This window comes from Siphateles boraxobius, unplaced genomic scaffold, assembly GCF_051911475.1.
Source record: "Siphateles boraxobius isolate OS27281-9 unplaced genomic scaffold, OSU_SipBor_1 22, whole genome shotgun sequence".
NCBI classification, from domain to species: Eukaryota; Metazoa; Chordata; class Actinopteri; order Cypriniformes; family Leuciscidae; genus Siphateles; species Siphateles boraxobius.
The window spans coordinates 17,966,671-17,981,087 of NW_027508833.1; the positions used below are offsets into that span (position 1 = coordinate 17,966,671).

Below are 14,417 nucleotides of genomic sequence, written 5' to 3' on the forward strand. Positions count from 1 at the left end.
ACTTGTAACCTGCACCCTGCCTCTACTTCTATAATTACAGGGTTTTTTATTGGTTGATATTTTTATTGATATTTTGAATTGTAATAATATAATACTTTTAATGTAAGGGTTGGTATGTGCTAATTCTAATTGAACCCGGGCCATAACCCCCCCCCCCCCCCCCCTCTCTCACACACACACACACACACACACACACACACACACACGCAGGCCTGTAGGCAGTGCCTCTGATGACTTCAGTACACTGACACAGTGTTTGAGTTCAGTCTGTTCAGCTCAGAGTAGAGTTCAATCTGTCCTCTAGATATCAGTCTGATTTACTGGTGGTTTATAGTTTCATTTGACCACAATCCACTTTGACAAACAACCTGCTTTCATCTCGATATCTCCCCCACCTAAAAAAGCTCATTTCTACTCCCCAAACCTCAAAAGAAACCTCTTCAAGGTAGCCGCGATACCGTCTCCTTCCGATTTCAATTGAAGATTTTTTTTATGTTACTTAATTATTTCCTAATTAGTTTGCATGTTAATTAAAATGGTGGCTAATGTTAATTACCTATATTAATGGATTCTCATGTAACACCTGCCCGAAGCGCTTGGCTCAGTTTTCAAAATATCTTCATCTAAGCCGGTGGATGCATGCCGTCTCGCTTTGTTGAAAAGCGTCGAGGAATTGAAGTCAGGGGATTTTTGAATCAGGTCGCACTGAAACTAAACGAACACTTTTTTTTGTATTCTGCTTTCATTTGAAAGCTGCATTTGCAGAGAGGACTGGCATATTTTGGTTATAGTCGTATTTGTAAGCGTGTGTTATCTGTGATGCTCAGTCTATTAAACGGGTTATTCTATGAAACGGTTGAAAAGGTGATTTTGAAAAAGTGAAGGTGAAATAAATGTTTACAATATTTTAAACATGGTGTCAGATTATAATGTGTTAATAAAGTGTAAATAATGCAATGTGATTCCAAATGAATATATTCTAATAGATGTTTGAGTCACACTTAAAAATGCTGAAATTTTATAACTTTACTTCATAATTTTTGCATTGACTTATAATGAACTGGTGTAGCAGTGAGCCCTGTTAAAGGGGGCATTAAAGGGGCTATTTCTTCGCTGATTTTCATTTTTGTTGTCGTATGCTTTCTCAACGAGCTCCCCCTACAGCTGTGAGGCGTATATTTCACAACAATGTCGTAAAAAAACTCACTTTCTACCGCTGCTCATGTGCATTTGTTGTTATCGGTTGTTGTTATCGGTATCGGTGTACATCATACACATTGAGGGCGTTTGTTTATGTCGAATTGTGTGTTTATGTCGAATTGCCGTAAAGCAGTTTGTGTTTCTCGCTCGTTCTCGCTTCTCACGAGACTTCCTATTTCCAACTTACCGGGAAGTTAGTCCCCATGTTGCAAGGTTGGTTTTCCGCCTGGGAACGTTGGGGGGAGCGGGGAAAGTCACCATTCTCTCCAGAACAGGTTATTAAACCATCCAAATGAATTCTAAACTATTTTATTAAGTTGAAATAGTTGCCGAATGCCCCTTTAACTAATCAACTTTAAAAAAAAAAATCGAAAATTTTTGCTTGTAATATATATCTTTTAAAATAAATGCAACCGATATGAAAAATTTGGCAGATACCGGCGATAACCAATAATTATATTATATTATATTATATTATATTATATTATATTATATTATATTATATTATATTATATTATATTATATTATATTATATTATATTATATTATATTATATTATATTATATTATATTATATTAATTTAAAAGTCAATAATTGGCCGATAAATCTAAATCAAATTTTTATATACATTTTGAGAGCCTGGTTACAAAAACAAAAGTCTCACCATTAAAAGCCATGACCCAAGCACACAGTTATAATTATTATAGTGCTGTGCATGTTGCATTAAACTGTATTTTCCATTTTTGAAGTGATTTCAATCATAATTCAAGCAATTCAAAACCACCATGATGAACAGTGTGCATCTGAAGTCTCTCAACTGAAGGAAATCCACTATTTATCATTATTAACATAAAATATTATCATTTATCGGCCGATACGGATATGGTGGTTTATATATCGTGCATCCCTTGCACTCAGTTTGAAATTGTATTACATAATGCAAAGACATTACTGCAGTGTGACTTTTATATATTTTATGGACCGCTATAATTATGCTTGATGGTAACAAAGTTGACCATTTTACAGTTTTATTTGACAACTGTTTATGATCTACCCTATATTTAGATTTTTAACATTACGAATTTGCTAATACAGCAAGAAGCAGGCAAAGATGGATTGGATTTTGTGGACGTGAAATGCCTATAATAACAGACATGTACTGTGAGAGGGACACAAACCTGTTTTTGTATAATGACCCAGATGTTTCCCATCACCCGTCCATGATGGCCGCATCGACTTTGACATTCTTGACACACACCTGGTGCGATTGCTTAGCATGCATGAGAAAGCTAAAGCAAAGCAAGACCATATTAAAGCGAAGATGGTCTCTATTAGATTGAAAATGATCACCCGATCAATACGACCCCCTGCCTGACTAATCCACAACGTGAACATTGTTTCAGACCCCCGCGCCTTTTCCTCCTTGTGTCTTGGGGTGCTTAGACTTCATGGAATCAAGGATCAGCGATTAAATGTCACCTTTCAGCAACAACATTAAATAAGAAGCAGCAATTTGGCTCCTAGCAATTGCTAATTTCACGCCCTGATAAATGTTGCAGGAGCTAAAGCTTTTAAACTGCCTAAGATATTTCTTAAAGAGACGGCAACATATGCAGGTAAAGGCCTGGTGTGTTCCTTGGGAACAAATGCACACTTTCCTGTCAAGGTCATAGGCGTTGTTTTGCTTTAAGCTAAATGTAAGTCATCCCTTATTACCAATTAAAAATTTATCCTGACCTCATCAATTAGATTTAGAGTGAGAGCTTTTTTAAAATAGATATTTAAAATGCTGTCTTAAAAAATGATGGTGCATTAGGAGAAATTTGACATTTACTAGAGACAGTATACAGGGGCGTTCACACATACCTGTACAGTGATTTACTGCGAGCAGGAATCATTCATTTTCAGCAGCATGAGCGACACTGACCATTGGCAATGCTATATGAGCATGTCTAGAAGGCGAACTGAGAATGAGACCGACCACTCATACAAAGATGAAGGGGTGAAAGTGGAGTGCTCAGGATTGTGGCTGTAGGATGGGAAGTCCTGCCTTTTAGGTAAAAGAGCCAATCGCCTTTATGTTTGATGCTGGTTTTGAACTTGTTTTAGTGTAATTTGCTAATTTTATAATCAGATCAAAAATGATGGTACAGTATCATAATTGATCAAAATTGACAGTAAAGACATTTATTATGTTACAAATGAGTTCTATTTAAAATAAATGCCTGTTTTTTTAACTTTCTATTCATCAGAGAATCCTGAAAAAAGTATCACTTTTTCCACAAAAATATTAAACCGCACAGCTTTTAAAATAATAAGAAATGTCTCTTCAGCAGCTCAGCAGCATATTAGAATGGACACTAAAGACTGAATAAATTAACTTTAAAATATATTAAAATAGAAAATATTTCTAATAATAGTAATAAGACTCTTTTTACTGTATTTCTGATCAAACAAATGCATCCTTGGTGAGCAGAAGAGTTTTTAAACATGATTATGATTTTTAATGTATTATTATTATTATTTTTCCTTGTAGCTTGCACAGAAAAATATGCCATCACTTAACAGCCTTAGTTTCTCTCAGATTCTCAGTAGAGAAAATGAATGTGATTTTACTTCCTGAAGTGAACTGTTGCGCTCTATAGTTGGCCACTGAGTGAACTGACTTGCTTTAAAGGTACTTTGCATTTACGTGCGTCTAGAAAAGCATAACTTCAAGAATCTTAATTGAATAATGTACCACATTTTGTATGTTGCCAAGTGCTCGTTTGATAAAGCACAACCAATTTATCTTGCACCTACGGTGGCATCTATTCCAGCGACAGTGTAGATAGCCATAGAAATATGCCCCCCTGTGTTTTTTATTGCATACATAATCAAATTTATTTGACCAAGCAGTCAAACAACCGCAAATAAATGTGGTTGTATCAGCAGCTGGTTAGCTGCAAAAGACTGATAAGCATGAATGAACGAGAGCAACTTCTGTCTGACAACACTGTATAATCGCCATTATTTTGAGCCATAAAGTTGCGTGATTCATGTCGGAAGACCCCACCACACATTAAATCCAGCCTTTATGACTAGTGATTTGAAAGTAATAGTTTCCAAATGAGTTTCATGCCTTCTACAGCTCCTCAGAGGCCCGCTCTCCTCAAAAATAATCTCCCGTCGTAACTTTTCTGAGTAAGACGCTGAAGAAAAAAAGGCCAGTTGTCAGGAATAGCAGAACATTCTTTTTCCTGCTTGTGAATGAAAACACTCAAATGAAATACAGCCTCTTAAATGACAATTGGGGAATTTGGTTTTCTATTTTTACACAATATATGACGGCCTTCCCCGGCCACGTGTAGAGTTTGTGAAGGTAAAGCTTTGCTGGCGTATTTGTAAATTTATGAGCTGCTTTGATAGAACCCTCTGCCATTTACAGCTGCCGCCTCGACCCCACACAACTCTCGGCTGAATTTATTTTCCGAACATGCCTGCGTGTGCGCCGCTCTCCTCGGACCCTGCCTCTGAACATCAGGATGAACCTGATGGGAAACATTTCAAACAGGCCGATGTATGTTCTGGCTGTTTTGAACACCGGTCGTTGGGGGGCCGGGATGGCGGGAGACTTCCCACCGTTTTCAATCTCGCCGCAACGCTCCTCGCATTCAGAGCAGATGATAAAGAAATGAGAGACCCCTGTGTTTTGTCACATAGCTTAAATGTAGAATTTAGGAGGTATCCATCGACCCCTGTCCAGCAGTTCACCTGGGGTTTTTTTCAGGGGTTTTTTCTGTACTGCACACTCTAGAGTAGCATTTTTCTCTTTGTTAGTTTATATCGTTCTCCAGCTGCTTTCAATAACACTCTGTCCTGCTGTCACATGATTCTCTCTCTCTCTCTCTCTCTCTCTCTCTCTCTCTCTCTCTCTCTCTCTCTCTCTCTCTCTCTCTCTCTCTCTCTCTATATATATATATATATATATATATATCCCCATCTCTATTTCTCTCTCTCTCTCTCTCTCTCTCTCTCTCTCTCTCTCTCTCTCTCTCTCTCTCTGTTTTTTCCATTGCAGTGAAGCAACAGAGGAGCGTTACTCAATTTTGTTTGGATTATATTTGATCCCGATGAATTTCGCTCTCCTGTTCGATGTGAAACACATGTGCCTCAAAGCTCAAGGACGATCATGTCTGTGATTTGTTTTCTTCCAGTGCATGTTTTTTAAACACAATCTGCAGATTTTTAGCAGTCCTGTCTAGCTTACGAAGGCAAATCAGTCAGGTTTGTTCATGCTTTGCCTGACGGGCCTTTAATACTTTACTATTATTGATAGTTTTTTTGTTCTCATTATTATTTCTCTTTGGTACAATTCCGTTTTTTTTAAATAGAGGAATTATTTAGTGTTGTTTGCTGTGGTTATTGTTTGATTGTTTGTGTTATAGACATGGATGGCACCTCATATCATGCATCTTGTTCTGAAGAGTGTGGTATTATTTTTCCATGCAATTGGAGGATAATCATAGAGAGGGGGGGCTTCACCCAGTAAGCAACACCTTAGCAACACTTTGGCAACTGTTCTTGCTTTGTGGTGGCAAGTTTCAGATGAGCAAGCATTCAAATTTGCATACATTGAGTAATACACAGCAGCTTTGGTTAACTATATACACTAAAGTGTGGAGTTTGTAAGATTTGTTTTAGTTGTGATTTTTTAGTTTAGATTTTAGATAGTTGTGGCATGCAACTCTGAATGGTGGAGGCTGATAGGTCTTTAACTTTTTTGGTAGCAATATCTTTGAATGTATTCGCGGTAGCCTCGGTACTTGCTCATAGCAGATCTATTCTGCCAAGGCCAAATACATTAAAGGAGAACTCGGCGCAAAATGAACCTGGGGTGTAATAACACATTGGTACTGAGTCGACCGTTCTCTGGGATTTGTTATCATGATAATCGAGTGTAAAGAGTTTTATCTCTAAAAACTGTTTAGCTTATAACGCTAGTATATGGGTTTACTAACGCCATGCTAAGTGAGCTGAACTGTGAGATTCCAAGTCACAGTTCATCACGTAGCACAGCGTTCGTGGTTCGACTGGTCGAGACTGTTTTCCAAAGATGGTACTGTCTTTATAAAGAATATTATTATTAAACTGTCTGTACACACAAAGTTCTCAGTGCTTCGGTTTGTATGTAGAGACCCTCATTAAGCTACCGTGTTAGTGTGGGGCTATTTTGAGCCTTGTTAGTGGTATTAATTAGCGATCTCTTTTTACTTATTATATGCCCCATATACTAGCGTTATAAGCTAAACAGTTTTTAGAGATAAAACTCTTACACTCGATTATCATGAAAACAAATTCCAGAGAACAGTCGACTCTGTACCAATGTGTTATTAAACCCCAGGTTAATTTTGCGCCGGAGTTCTCCTTTAACATTGCCATATCCATTACCATGCCAATCTCTATTGCCATACCAATCTCCAGAGAGTTGCAACAGAATAGAATTAATGTTTTTGGAAAAAATACTTTTATTCTCAACTATGCTGCATTTCTTAGATCAAAAACACAGTAAAAACAGTAAAATTTTGAAATATTATTGCAATTTAAAATAAGTGTTTTCTATTTGAATATATTTCGAAATTGATTTATTTGATTGCAAAGCTAAATTTTTAGGTAGCCATTACCGTACATCCGTCTTCATTTCATTGTCACATTAAACATTTCTTATTATTATCAATGTTGAAAACAGTTGTGCTGCTTAATATTTTTGTGGAAACCATTGTAATAGTTTTTTCATGATTTATTTAAAATAGAAAACATTTGCAATAACAGTAATGTTTTTACTGTCGCTTTTGGTCAATTTAAATTGTCTTTGCTGAACATTTTTTTGAACGTTGTTGTAAGTTTTAGTCTTGTCAATGAGTATATTTATTATTTTGTGGCAATCGGTATCTGGTATACTTTTTTAGGCATTTTTTAAACAACAAGGCAACATAGTCTTTTTGACATTTGCTTTAAAACTACTACCAGCTGTTTAGTTTGCATACATATATTGATAATGTGAGGTGCACATACGCTGACATGATACAGGAAGCGATGATGGCCACAGTTTCAGCTCATGATTGACGGTGGAAATGCATGGTGCGTCCCAGAAGACGTCGAACTGACACAGGCATGTAAACAAAATGGCCCAAAATGACTCGATTCAGCAGACTTTACTGACGTCTTAGTCTGGATTTCACTTGAGGGAAGGCGGTACGCATTCATCAAATGATTGAATTTATATTGATTCCTGCCATATTAGCAGTTTAAAGCAAGACCTCTTTTGACTGCACTAGAGAGAGGTTTTTGAATGATTCTGTTTGAAATAAGAAACGGGACGCAAATCCCTTCAGTCTGCATATCTGAATAAGAATATCTTTAAACGGGACAGGAGGGGGGAGAGTAGCAGGAAAATCCAGCCTAACCGTAGTGTGCAGGATCAGGGGGGTTATTTACCACTTCGGCGGGAGGCTACGTGTTCGTAAAGAGGTCGTACGGGAAACCGAGATTGGTTGTTAGCGCAGTGGGCGACGTGGAGCACTCCAGCCCATAGCAAAATTAATTAAGCGACACTTTGCTTTTAAGTCAGAGGCTTACATGTGTTTTTCTTTGGTTGACATTGTCTGCCTTGAGATTATGAAAGCTTAGCCTTTATCTCAGACACTGATTGCTCTGCATTGTGGGAACAGGCTCTGCGTACATTTCGGCACGAAGAGACACACTCATCAATAGCCCGATTTCTCCTTCAAGTGCTGCATGGATGGCTGATGAATGTAGGTTTATGTGCATGATATTGATGTTTTTCATATTCACCCATGGGAGCCACATCTTCCACAAGCTCAGACGTATGCATTTATAGATTACTAATACATTTCAGCTCTGTGTTTTTAATACAGATGGGTAATTCTGGTGGGTTTTGCAGTAGGGGAGTGAGATCAATGCAAATGCATGTTACCCACAACCAGCCCTGCAAGCCACAAGAGAGGCAAATCTCTATCACTACAATGTCCTCGACTCGAAACCGAAGTGGCGTGCTGGGCCGAACCGTCCTTAGACTCAAGGTGGCTCGGAGAAATTGCTTTTGTCGGAGGTGGGCATCGGTTATTATTGTGTGTGTAAGCCGCTCCGGTGGGATTGAGTAATTAGGATCCTGACATGGCATCGGCGAGCCAGCCGAGTGAATCAAAAATGAAGGCAAATGAAAGCAAATTCCTCCGAGGAGGGAGAGGAGAAGTCGGCGCGTTTGCACCGCTAATTTTCTAGGGCTCCTAGTTAGGTTCATTTCATTCCTCCCAAATGAGCAAAGCGCCCGAGCCCCGGCGTTTGATGCACGCCCAATAAATGGAATGAAAAAGCGACACATCTTTCTGTTGATTTTCTTGTTTATTATCAAGGGTAGCTTTGATTGAGGAGCAGTTAACATTCATGGAATCGTCTGACCTTTCCAGAGGCATCTGCCGAGCAGGCGTCGGGCACTCGGTGGAGAATGCGAAGCCGGCGCGCTTCATAAAGTGTTGAGAAATGAGCAAAAAATCAAAGCCGTCTGTTGGAGATTTTATTGGCTCGCCTCATATTTTGCACAATAACTGATCTCCGTCAAGCCAATGTAGCCAATTTTCTCAAGCACCGAGGAGAAATACATATTTTTTCCATCTGATTTGAAAAGCATGTACAAGTGCTTCCTAATCACTGCTGAAAACCAACACACTCCTTTCTGTTATGGAAGGACGCCAGTTTCAAGCATCTCTCTTTATTGTTGCCGTATTGATTCAGCTAAATGCTGTCTCAATTAGTTTAATAGTTTAGCAAGTTCTAATAGCTTATTGTTTTTTAATACTTCTTGAAGTTGGATCAATGACATTGAGGTAATTGTTTTCATAGAGGTTGCTGAGATTATATCTGTTCTTTCTCTCCCTTTGTTTTGGTGTCAGCAAGTGGAGGTCCGACAGAGCTACCGGGAGGCTCAGAAGGATGTTCTGGATCAGATGACAGTGAAACTAAAGAACCAACAGTACTGCTCCTACAGCAGAAGTGTCGACTTCACCCTGATGTCCAAGTCCAACAGGTACGATGAAGAAAGGTGACTCCTCAAAACTTAGCAAGCAGCTTAATTGACATGGCAAATTTTTTTGGTCATATTCTAAAGCAGCATTACATGTATCCTACATGGAGAATGCAATCCCAGAATGCACCGTGACTAGCTCAGTAAAAAAAAAACATTCAAGCAGACAAAGTTAGAAAATGATTATTAATGCATTAAATGCTGAGAAGTATTAATTGAAATTGTGCATGTATTATATTATTGTGTCATTCATCGTCATTTTTAAATCATTTGAGAGCAGGTAAAAATATAGTCTAATGCTTTAGCGTTTGATGATGAAAATGTCCTTTAATGTTCATCATGTGATATACTTTTACCAATAAAAAACAACAACATTTAGCTGACACAAATGTGCAATACGCTGAAAATATTCTTCTTTTTTTAAATATATAAGCATTATTAAACAATAAATTATTATTTTTATGATATAATTTTTAGGATTGTATTATTATTGTATTATTGTAAATTCACAATGTGAGTTTTGCGTTTTTACTTTTTTCCTCCAAAGTCATTTGTTAGTGCATTATTTGTAGTTTAGTCAGCAGTACTTTTTGATTGAAATATTGGTATTATTGTGTATGCTTTGCAATATTTTTAATGACATTTTCTTCAGTAACTACATTCATCTGTATTACGTTTTTGGAATCCAAGTTTTCTATGCCCTTTGGAGCCGTATTTGTGTGACCGATATTGTTTTCTTGTGTAAAGCGTTGCAAATCCTTCTCTTAAGAGTTTCCATGAGTGTTATGATCAGAACACCAAAAACTTCCTAGGGTACATTTTTTTTCGTTTTGTTTTGTTTAAAAACCTTTTTCCTTTTTATCAATACTGTAGATAAGGTTTATTTTAAGGACTTGATGCAACCTTTCTCTAATGCCACTTAATGGTTGTGATTACAGACTTGCATTATCTTTTTTTTTCTCTCCTAAAATGACTAATCCTTTTATTTGTGGTCCATTAGTCCTCTATACCCTCTCTCTCTCTCTCTCTCTCGCTCTCTCTCTCTCTCTCTCTCTCTCTCTCTCTCTCTCTCTCTCTCTCTCTCTCTCTCTCTCTCTCTCTCTCTCCCTCTCTCCCTTCCTCTCCCCCTCTCCCCTGATCCAGTAAAGTCCCGAGTGTTAACGGCAGAGTCCGGACCGGACTCCTTGCCTTGGCTTTGAATCAAACATCGTTTTAATCCTTTTAAGCTTCTCGTCGTAATGATTTATTTTGCAGTAAAAAAACCCATAATAAGCCTTTGAATTTTAATGATGAGCTGCCTGCTCAAGGATTCATTGTTTTGACTCTTTGGCCCTTACCTTTACATGGAAACATGTCTTAGGGGAGGCGCTGTCGAATTCGATGGCCTCCGGTGCCTCTCTCCAGCTCGCCGGCCTCATCAAGGACTGCCGCCCACCGCCGCATCTCCCAGCATCCCCTCGCACCTGATAGAAACTGGACGCCTGCCATTCAGAAATCAAAAGCCCTCTCAAGAAGAGAAACACAACAGACAGCGGTGAAAAGGAGATGTTGAGTCCCCGCATTAGGCGCCAGGGATTAGCACCATAAATTAAAGTGCTCTTTCTATAAAACTGTCACTTCGTATGAGATGTGAGGGGTGTCAATACAGCCGGCCAACCTTTCCCTGTGAGGCTCAGGGTGAACTGTGATGAATTAGACAACCTCCCCCCTCTTAGAAAGGGGGCGGCAGTGCTGAGTGGGGGGCACGTTGACGTTAAACGGATTTGAAAAGATAGAAAGATGGAGAGGCATCCATTTCTGTCGCACAGGAGTGTCAGTGCTATGCTGACCCGGAGGAGTCGGTTTCAAGTGGCTGACAGCTAATGCGTGTCAACCAAATCGCTCCATGAGCAGAGCGAGCTCTGAAGAACAGGTGGATGAATCTCACAAAACCGTTCAAGTTTCAAAAAAGCAATAGAAAGGAATGAGACATTGTATTTTGCTTAAACAGACTGAAAAGTTTTTTTTTTTGAAATAGCACTATATCTTAAATTGCTAAAGTAAATTTATAAATATTGAAATCCTCATCCCTTTTTTAAAACCCAATAGCTTTTAGTTGGCTTTGCAGCTGTGAACTTTGATTTGCTAGTTGCTATTGCTAGTCAGAAGAAAGGGTATTAGAGGAAAGGAACGTTCTCATCTAGAGAGCATATTGGAAATGAAAGTTTTGGAGAACAATAGCAATAAAAAAACTTAATTGTATCTTTATATGTACTTTAATTGAAAGTAAAGCTTATTTATAACATAAAAATAGTTTGTATCGGGGCATTATTTGCATGCACATTTTTCGCCCCTACTTTTATTATTATTATTATATAGTACTAATGTGACTATATATATATATATACATACATACATACATTTGTAATATATATACATCTCGTTTATTATATTCTGTAGTGTTGTATATTATATGTATTATATCATGCACAGACCTATATATATACACACACACACACACACACACATATATATATATATATATATATATATATATATATATATAATGTATGTATATGATATTTAGTACTATATAATATAAAAATGTGTATATAATACCATTGTTTCATTTTATGATATAATGAACAATTTATACTATAACTTAAACAAACAGTATGTATTAAAGAAATTACAATAACTGATGATAATAATGGGAAAGGTTAAAGTTAAATTTCAAGATTAATTACAGTAATGAGAATGTGAGAGGAAAATGTGCATTATCATGAAAATAATATTACTAAGCTTAATTTTTTTTCCCCATAAAATATATTTTGTTTCTTTTGATTATGGGGTGACCCGTTTTTGTGAGATCCACCCAAGTGCAGGTTTCAATCTTCAAACGAGTTCTTGTTTCAGAGGAAAGGACGTACAATCATTCTGCTCACAAACCAAAGCGAGCAGGAGAAAATGATGCTGACAGAACAATATCCCATGATGCACGTTTGCTAAATGGATCTTGCATTTTTTTTCTCCTACTTGTTTTTCGTTATTTGTTGTTAATGTTGTTTGGATGCCCCGAGAGCTTGTTTTACAAGCATTTAGATTTATGTTAGTGAGAGAGAAAAAAAGAGTACGAAAAACAATACGGTATGCAAGAATACAGAAAGATGCTGTTTAACTCACAAACAGCATATTGAGTTTTAATATCAGTCGAAGAACGCAGCGCCTGAGGGAGTCTTCAAACTTCCGCCGCACACGTCTGACTGTTTCTAATTTGCTGTCTTTGCCGTTTTGTTCTGATCAATGTCTTGCGTACAAACACGGCTCAAATTTTCACATACTCCCCAATGTCTTTGTTTAATCAGCGCCTGCTTGGAAGTGCTAATTTGCAGCACTATCCTTGTAGAAATTTCATAGCGCTTTCCTGTTTCTTTTGTGCCTGCTCTGAATTGAAATAAAACAGAAATGTTGATTTTTCTCTCGCACCCTTGTTTGATCGTTATTTGTGTAATCTCAATTGTAGTTTTTCTTCTTCTGCGACAACAGGAGCGCTTGTAAAAGCGGGAGGGGGGAAATGGCGCTAGTTTGAAAGAACTGTCAAAGCGCTCGAAAGCTGTGCAAATTCCAAACAATTTTCTGACTAATGTTTCTAAACATGCGGGCCTCCTGCTGAGGCGCAAATCTAAGCAAAGCTCAGACGCTAATATGTTTGTTTGTGCATGTGTGTTGATGTTCTTTAATGAGCGTGCGGCTGTGGTGTAAACGTATGCACGTACAATCATCCTAGTGCTGTTAAAAAAACGTTTAATGCACTTCACCATTGAGCTGACGGCAGCGTTGAGCGTGAGGGAGGTGAAGTCATGTTTAATTAAGACGCTCTGCCTCACGAGCCGTCACTCAGAGCGCAGGTTAAAGATCCCTCGTGCTCCCGGACTCTTTTCACACTTCACATACCCACGACGCACTGCGCCTCGGTGCACCGCCCGCTAACGGGCTAGTGTAATTACCTCTGCTTGTCAAATATTCACCCAGTAAAATATGTCTGTACACCGTCTCTCCAGACCTCACCTGAGCTGGTGAAGCTGTGAACTTCTGTCTGCCCGTCTCATATTTCTTCTTTTCAATCCAGCCTATCAGAGTTTGAGGCAGAGTACCAGGAGCTCTGGGATTGGCTGATGGACATGGAATCCATAGTGACGGACAGCCATGACCTGATGATGTCAGAGGAACAGCAGCATCACCTGTATAAGGTAAGCAGGTCTTTTGCATTTAAAGTTGCTAACTACAGTCGACTCGATGACTTGATATAAATCGTATGTGCTATGCACTACATGAATTATTTACTGGAATGTTATTCCAGACCCATATGACTGTCGTACTTCCATGGGGCACAAAGGAAGGTATTTTGCAGAATGCCCTGAGTGCTCTTTTTTAACTAGGTATGTCAAGCTTGACAAACGCCACGTTAAAAATATCATAAATGTACTTTTTGCAGAAGATTGCGAAGTCTTCTGACTGATCCATGTCAGAAACAGAACAAAAGTTAAGTAAAAATGTTAAATGAAGCACTCATCAGAATGTGTTGCATAAAGTATGAAGTACTCACAATATAAGGAAGATTATGTTAAGCAAAATAACTGTTCAACCGAGGAAAGAAAGTCATATTAAATTGGGACAACATGAGGGTGAGTAAATGATGACAGAATTAAAATTTTTGGTTGAACTATTTCAAATTTGGAGGAAAATGGCAAGTGGGATGAGGTGTCTTACTGGTTAACAACTGGGGACAGATTTACTAACAGCTTGCGCGAGTGCAAACCCTCTTTTGGCGTTAAAAAGAGGAGAGTATTTAAATTAATCATGCAAGGTGATTTACTAAGGTTTGCGCTCGTCAATTTACTGGTGTTTACGGCGTTATTTACCGCCCCAAAAAAGCACATCTTAAACCAGACGCTACATGGTTGATTGCGTTGGTCATGATGGAAATGATCTGACTGCGTCGGTGTTCTTTATTTTGCGTGTCGATAGTAGATCACGCGCTGAACTTTCCACTTTTTTGGAATTGCGCTCTCTCTAACTTAAAGTTTAAAGCTTGAGGTGGAATTTCATGGCTTATCACCATTGTGCTCTCGGGCAAGACTTTTACACTGTGTCCT

General features: G+C 38.2%; 1 protein-coding gene across 5 annotated transcripts in view; it reads left to right on the forward strand.

Annotated features, from left to right (window-relative positions):
• The window catches only part of akap6 (A kinase (PRKA) anchor protein 6), a 164,292-nt gene that overhangs the window by 92,024 nt on the left and 57,851 nt on the right, over window positions 1-14,417 (forward strand). For all 5 annotated transcript variants that reach the window (XM_077238906.1, XM_077238908.1, XM_077238907.1 and 2 more), the window contains 2 exons: window positions 9,152-9,285; window positions 13,391-13,511. In XM_077238906.1, the coding sequence (XP_077095021.1) occupies window positions 9,152-9,285; window positions 13,391-13,511 (255 nt within the window). The remainder of the gene's footprint in view (window positions 1-9,151; window positions 9,286-13,390; window positions 13,512-14,417) is intronic.